We start from the raw sequence: 8,292 nt of genomic DNA, 5'->3' as shown, positions 1-8,292 counted from the left end.
CTCTTGTCTTGACTTGGCTGCCCGGACTGGTCCTGTCCCCGTTTCTTGTGGTCATTAGAATTGGCTCCACCTTTCTTAGATTCTCTCCTGGCAGCATTTTCCTTCCAAATTTTGTTTTCACTCCGCTCAGCCGTAAGAGCCATTTCGACAACTTGAGCATAGCTGAATTGACCCCTTGACACAATTTCCACATCTCGAGCAACCATTGGTTTCGGTGCCTTCCACAAATCGATGTGCTCGCACTCTATCAGTAGGTACCAGATCTGGGACAAAATTTCGCCAATCTATCAAATTTTTGTGCATACTCAGTCACAGTAAGACTCCCTTGGACTAACCCAGTAAATTCATCGACCTTTGCTGCTAGAACTGCTGAGTTATAATACTTCTCATTAAAGACCCTTTTGAAATCGTTCCAGTTCATGGTATCTACATCCTTTGTTTGTTCCACCACCTCCCACCAGATACGAGCATCTTTCCTCAGCATGTAAGATGCACACTTCACTCGGTCATTCCCATCCACCCTTAGCATCTGCAAAATGCTTTCTATGCGACTTATCCACTCCTCAGCCACTACCGGGTCTATGCCTCCCTCAAACTCAGGTGGGTGTTGTTTTCGAAATCTCTCTGCTAACAACTCATGTCTAGCCTCTGTAGCAGGATATACCACTGCAGCTGGTGGGTCTCTATTTTCTGCATCTTGCCTGATTTGGACTGGCGGCTCCGGTTGACGTCTCAGCTGACGAAGTTCTTCGTCCTGCCTATGAATGATTCCTTCCAGTGCGGCAATGCGCTCTTCCCATCCCTGTGGTGCTTGAGGTGGTTCATTGATCCCTCCATCATCTCGGCCTTGGCCTTGGCCTCGACCTCGACCTCGACCTCGACCCACTCTAACTGACCTTCTAGGAGGCATTTCTAAACTCCTGAACCACACAAACCAATACACATCAAGATCATTTTGATCATCAATTTTACATGAAAATAATGTTACCCTCTCGCATGCAGAAATTTAAGGCAACTTAATTATAAGTAATAACCACTTACAGTACAGTGAGTCGAGCTCGTCTCATGGCGGTGAACTTTACATGTTAGGGCTAACCACATTCTTTAGGACCGTATTGCTCTGATACCATAATGTAACACCCCGATTTCCCGAGATGTCACATAGGATAGTCCGTATAAAACAATTTAATAAGATAAAGACAATCAAATACTGCTTTATTGAAAAATATCCAAGCATGAGATCTCATTGTTTAAAACAAAATACTTTTAGTACTGTAAACTTAAATAAGAACTAGTTAAGTCAAAATAATAGCTCCAAAATGTTTAGCAGTTAAAAACATTAAAAGCAAAATACTGTGCCAGCCCCCTAACATGCGGTCCACGCCTCGAGCTCTTCATTCTCACTGCTTAGCCTTACCCTTACCTGCACACAGAGTACCCGTGAGCTAACGCCCCGTAAGAAGAGCTATGTAGGACATAACCCTCCTAACTAGTTACTTGACATAATTTGCTCTTTTATATTAATCAACAGTAATTCACATTCCATAAATATATCCACAACGCATGTTGTTCTCACATGCATACATCAAGTCTCATACCGCACATTATACTCACATACGATAATCAACTATTCTCTCATGTTGATCGTACATGAGGTAACCTACCCCGCCTTGTGTTATTCTCACACTTGGCATCCAACAGTGGCAATTAATTACCATAAGTTGTACTCACCCATGATAATGTTATAACTGCAAGTTGTTATGCTCACACAAGCAGCAAGACCCTAATATTATTCTCATGCTAACGATGCTCACAAAATATAAGGAAATCATAACACAATCAAATTAAATAGCAAACCAACCCAAGTTGTATGCATAACATACACCCTGTGTACAGATGTCCACTCTTCTTACCTCAGTTGCTAAGACCACACTTGCTACCTCGAGCACCTCAACGAATTTCCTTGTTGAGAACAAGATCCTAGACATTCATTAACACAGCAATACACTCAAAATACATTCAAGTATGAATCTCTAAACTCATACAGAAACTTACGTAAAAATACGTAACACATAGGTCCATTTTACTTGCATGACACACCATACATAAGCATTTATTATTTAGATTCACACAAACATATTGCATGGACTCAAACAAACATTCTTAACGTAAAACATGAATTCATACAACACATTTTTACGTAAAATTTACTAAAATACTATTTATTCTTATTAAAGTCTAAATAAATAGTTAATTAATCACCAATAATTATAATAAATACCTACAGCAACCAATAAATAATAAAACCTATTCCATTTGATATCCTAGGCAGTAAATGGTATCACAAAAATACATTTTACTATTTTAACAACTCTTATCTATTTTTCATAATTAACTTAAGCATTAATTAAGTAAATTCATGAAAAATACCAAAATTGATTAAAAACCGAATCTAACTCTTCTAATACACTTTATAATCTGTAATAAGTCATAAATAATTTTCTTTAAATTTTCTAAGCAACCTAGGTATTTTTCATAATTAAAATAAGAAATAACATCAATAATTCATGAAAAATACATAATCGCCTGAAAATTCAATCTACCAATTTTATAACCATTTATATATCATAGTCCATCATATAAAATAAATCTAGATTTTTCTGAGCACCCTAAGTATTTTTCATAATTAATTTAATAAATAACACAAATAATTCATGAAAAATACAAAATTAACCGAAATTCGAATCTACCAATTTTGCAATAGTTTATATCTCATAACTAATCATATAAAATATATTTAGATTTTTCTGAGTAATCTAAGTATTTTTCATAATTAATTTAACAAATAAACCAAATAATTCATAATAAATCAAATAATTGCAAGAAAATTATCAAACTTCATAGTAGGCCTAAGAACACCTAGCACAAGTCAAGAACTGAAAGAAAATCGAAAAATAACCTCCAGAAACCCCTGAACGGAGTGTCGCCGGAGTTCTCGTCGGATTCGTCGCCGGTAAAGTGTAACTTTGTCTCCAGATGGCTCTTGAAGCGTCCTTTCGATTGGGGAAGCTCTCCACAATGCTCGGGACCTCAAAACGATCAAGAAAAGTGGTCCGAGAGGGCAGATCGGGGTTGTCTTCTTCGTTGGCGGTGTACCGTCTTTAATGGAGTCCAAAATTTTGGATTTTCGTTTTGGACGTTAAAGCTTCGTTTTCTTACGTCAAAAACAATCCTTAGGGTCCCATGCACTCAAATATAACCTCCCTTGACCCAAGAACAAGCTTAAACACGTTCGAATTCGAGTCCGTAACTAAGCCGCACCTTTGAAGCTTCAAAAATGGCGAATCTCAAAACGACGACTTCCGCCCCTTATACCACGTTAAAAAGCTTCCTTAGGTCGTATATAAGTGATCCCAAACCCCCACGTTCACCCAGGTTTCACTCCGCTTGAAGAAACGAAAATTTTCGGTACCGTATACGCCGTATACGTGCTCTCTCTCTCTCTCGTTGGTTCTCTGTTTTGGGTGAACGAAAATAGACTTTAAAACCTAATTTCTATCGTGCTTAAACCCAAGCAAAATATCGCATTGAACCGAAGTGGAGCGATTCCCATTCCACCAAAATAGGCGTTCGGTTTGAGTGTTCCGTTCATGTATACGTATATCGTATACTGTTACTAATAATAATAATAATAATAATAATAATAATAATAATAAACGTATAATAATAATAATAATAATAATAATAATAATAATAATATAAACGTATAATAATAATAATAATAATAATAATAATAATAATAATAATAATATAATAATAAACGTATAATAATAATAATAATAATATACCCATATAACAATATCCAGACATATGTATCTATTAGGCATTATGCACATGCCAATAAAATCAAATATTATATTATCATAAAAATAATCCCATACATATTTAAATCCATAAATATGTAAAATAAAAAAAAATAATACTCTCAACTAAATAAAATTACAAAAATACCCTTTCGGAGTTAGCGGATATTACACAAATCCATACTGCCATGGCCGACCACTTTTATATAATTTATCCTCTGATATTTTCATTATTTTAATGCCAAATAATTCAAACCTAACCCTAGTAGAATGCTATAAATAGATAGTGAAGGCTTCAGGAAAATTACACTTTTCATTCAGAAAAACTTGAGCCTCTCTCTGTCTATTCTTGGCCGACCTCTCTCTCTCTCTCTCTCTCTCTCTCTCTCTCTCTCTCTCTCTCTCTCTCTCTCTCTCTCTCTCTCTCTCTCTCTCTCTCTCTCTCTCTTCTTCCTTAAGATTTCGAAACACTTAGTGATTAGAGTAGTGCCCACACACAGAAAGTGATACCTCAATCATAGTGAGGAAGATCGTGAAGAAAGACTTTCAGCAAGAAGGAGTTTCAGCACCAAAGAATCAAAGAAAGAGATCCAGGTTCCGATCTTGATAATACTCTGCGACAGAAAGGATACAAGGGTTAGAGATCTGAACGGAATGAGTCATTTAATTCCGCTGCACCCAATGTAAGGTTTCCTAAACTTTATATGTGTTTATTTCACCGTTTTAGAAAGTTCATATTTAGGGTGTTAATCAACATACTTGTGAGTAGATCTAAGATCCTGGTAAAATAATTTCCAACAACTGGCCTCAGAGCCATGGTAATTGATTTGCTTGCAGGAAATTTGGACTTTAAAACGATTGTTTGATGTTTTGGATGGTATCATGTTGTATTGAGTGTTATATGATAATTGATTGATGTTTGTGAATTTTCGTGAAAAATAATTGAATATCTGTTTCTGGAATTATTTTTATTGGATAGTATGAAAAAAATTAAGCAAGTTACTTTTTTACAGAACTCAATTTCGATTTAATTTGAATTAGTTACGATTTTTTGAAGTTTTGAAAAAATTTTGGGATTGAGCAACAGGGACACGCGCGCGGAAATTAGGCAAATTCCTCCCTGCGCCGTGTCCCCTCGCCCAAGCATCCCTCATGCACGCGCGGACGGGTATGCACAGCATACCATCCGTACAGCTCTCATTTTTTTCGTTTTTCTTCGTTTTTTCATGCTATTTCATGGATTTAAGTTCTGATTTTTTGTGTAGTTCTGTATTTATACATTTACTATTTCTAATTCAATTCTAATTATCATAATTAATTTAATTAATATTTTTTAAATTTAATTCATGATATTAGTGTAATTTTTTGAAAAATAGTAAATATCTATCTTTGTTGCTTAATTATCTATCTTATTTTTAAATTTGATTATATCTTATCTTATTTTTAAATTTAAGGTCAGATATTAAATTTTTTAAATTAATTTTTTTTAAAATAATTTCATCTTATTTAAATTTAAAATAAGATAACTATAATCATGTAATTTTAAATAGATGTAAGATATTTTGCTAACTTTTAAATTTTGTTATTTTATTTATTTAAATTACATTTAAAATCTGAAAAAGATATCTATTTATCTTTTTTAATTTTTTATTTAATTTTTATTTATAAAATAACATTAAATTTTTAAAAGTAGTTAGCAAATTTTGAAATGATATTTAGGTTGGTTGAAACCTAATTTTTTAAAATTGTAGGTTTAATTTTAAATATTTTTTTTTATTAATTTCAAAATTTTTAAATTATTTTCGAAAATAAATTTTTTTTTATTAATTTTTCAAAATTATTTATTTAAAATTAAATAAATCCTACATCCAATTGTCCAGCTAACCTTGTTACAGGAGTATGTGTTTTAGCTTGTTTGTAAATTTTTTAAAACCTATTATTGCTTGATTGCAAATAGCCATGGTTAACTTGTTGACAGATCCAATGATCTGATTTTAACTCATGGCTCCCTTGGTCAAGTAAATAATTTGTAACAGGTATATTTACAATCTTCTTTCATTTGTGTATGACCTAGCAACATGATAGGATCCATCCAAATTGTGTGCCTATGTGAGCCTATGTGTTTAATTTTGTTATAGATGCATATAGGTTGTTGTTGCTAAATAAAATATCATAGTTCTTAATAGATTTTATTTAGGCCCATTTTGTTTTTGGGCCTATTCAATTAATAACAGTTGTTTATTTTAAGGTTAAATTCCTCTCTTTTGGGCCTTGTGTGAGAGTTGGGAGCCATAGAAGTGGGTACGACATACTGAACCCAGCACCCCCTCACATGAACCACCCCAATTGTGAAGGCCCATTTGCCTGATTTGAATAACTGTACTAGGTTAATTAAATTAGTTTAACCTAATAAAATTGATTAGCAACATAATTAATTTCATTTATTTTGAAATTAATTTAAGAAAACCATAGTTTAAAGAATTTATATTCTAAGCTAAACTATATGTATTTTCTTGTATTTAATTAAATATAGAATTATAACCATCTAGATTCTTTCTGAAGCTTCATTTAAATTTTTCATTAAATATTCCTATTTAAGTTGATATTTAGTTATCTATAACTAACCAGCTTAAATATGAATATCTTTTGGATTTAAAATTTCAAAATTAAGTTGAGGAATTTTAGGTATTGGTTATTAAGATTCTTTAGATATTTTTTAAGTTGATATTTTTTCAAATATTAACTTAAAATGGAATATTTTCAAATTAAGTGGTTATAACTTAATTTTAATTTAATTAAATCTAATTTGAAAGATATTTCAGTTGATTTTTTTTAGATTCTTCTAAAAACAACTTAAACAAGATATTTTCAAATTTGTTCCATTATATTCGAATTTATTTTTCGAATTTAAATAATAATTGAAATTTAATTAAAGTTGATTTTTTATTTAAACCAACTTTAATTTGTAATTTTTCATTATTATAATATGGAACTTGTTCGATATTTATTCGAATTTATTTTTTGAGTTTAAATAATAATTGAAATTTAATTAAAGTTGATTTTTTATTTAAACCAACTTTAATTTGTAATTTTTCATTATTATAATATGGAAGAGATGATTAAATAAAATACATATTTTTTTTAATGAGCTTTAATCAAAAGATATTCGATCTCCATTGTTGGTCTTACAATAGTTAAATTTTTTCAATATAACCTCGAGACGCTAGACTTCGTCCCCCTATGGATGGTTATTCGTTGAACACTTTTAACACCGTAAGATTTCATTTGATAAGTGTTTTGTGAGTTTTCGTCTCTATTAGACTCTCCTCTACGGTGACTACTTAGAGATAAACTCATAAAACATGAAACAATGGTGGAAGCTCATAAAATGAGAATAACCTTGACTTTCGGCTACCGGGACAACGTTGGATTCTCATTTTGATCGAATAAAAGGTTGCTAAAATGTTTAATTTTAGATGAGCTGACTACTCTATTCAACTAATGTTATCTTTGACTCTCGCCTACCGGGACACTGTATTTCATTATGTTGGAAACCTTGTAAAATAAACTATGTTAGATTTAGTATTTTTATAACATATGTGATTATTTGTTATTTTCTGAACTTGTGTACGAATTTTGAACCAAAACCTTACTTCTATTTTATTGATGTGTTGTAGTGCCAATAACCCTCTTCCCATTCCACTCCTAGTTAATATCTTAGCAATTGAACTTGAAGTTACAAACTCCTTGTCAGAGTAATACTTCACATATGCTCATGATGGACTTTAAATTCCAGAAAGCAGGTAAGCTGGGAATTGTTCACTCTGAAGAGCAAATAGTTCATAACTCCATAAATCCTACTACTTCAAGCTTAGTTGAGAAGATAAGAGAAAGTGATTCCACTTCCTAAAGTTATACTTCACAACAAATTGCACAATCAAGAACAACAAATCACAAATGAATAAGCAGTTATGCTTTAGTCTTCTAATCATGTGTGTTAGAGAATGATAAATCCATTTGGATTCTTGATTCTGGGTCTACAAACCATGTAAGTTGTTCATTGCAATTGCTTGAGAATTGGAATTATTTGAAATCTGGAGAGTTGAAACTTAAAGTTGTTAATGGCGAAATGGTTTCGGCTAGAGCTAGAGGAAAAGCCAAACTCAAGTTTCAAAACAGAATTTTGGAATTAGACAATGTCTTATACATTCCAAATTTCAGTAGAAACTTGGTTTCTGTTTCATGCTTACAATTGCAACAATACAAATTAGTTTTTTCGAGTTCTGGTTCTACCATTTCTCGAAATGACATTGAAATTTGTGTTGCATCCATGGAACAGGAGCTTTATGTTCTTAGACCAGAAACACCATTTGCCCTACATAACGAACTTTTCAAAATAGCTAAACCTAGAAACCACAAAAAGCAAAAG

General features: G+C 32.2%; 1 protein-coding gene across 1 annotated transcript; it reads right to left on the bottom strand.

The window, feature by feature from the left end:
• Positions 1-247: 247 nt before the first annotated feature.
• Positions 248-3,652, bottom strand: LOC133038431 (uncharacterized). Its single transcript, XM_061116584.1, has 2 exons — positions 1,914-3,652; positions 248-920 (listed from the first exon to the last, which is right to left on the bottom strand). Exon 2 carries the CDS (start codon positions 908-910, stop codon positions 248-250), a length of 663 nt encoding a protein of 220 aa, XP_060972567.1. The 5' UTR covers positions 911-920; positions 1,914-3,652.
• Positions 3,653-8,292: the final 4,640 nt, after the last annotated feature.

The sequence above is a fragment of the Cannabis sativa genome, chromosome 5, assembly GCF_029168945.1.
Source record: "Cannabis sativa cultivar Pink pepper isolate KNU-18-1 chromosome 5, ASM2916894v1, whole genome shotgun sequence".
Lineage (NCBI taxonomy): Eukaryota > Viridiplantae > Streptophyta > Magnoliopsida > Rosales > Cannabaceae > Cannabis > Cannabis sativa.
Note: the sequence above shows the minus strand (reverse complement) of the source record. Positions and strands in the feature narration are given on the sequence as shown.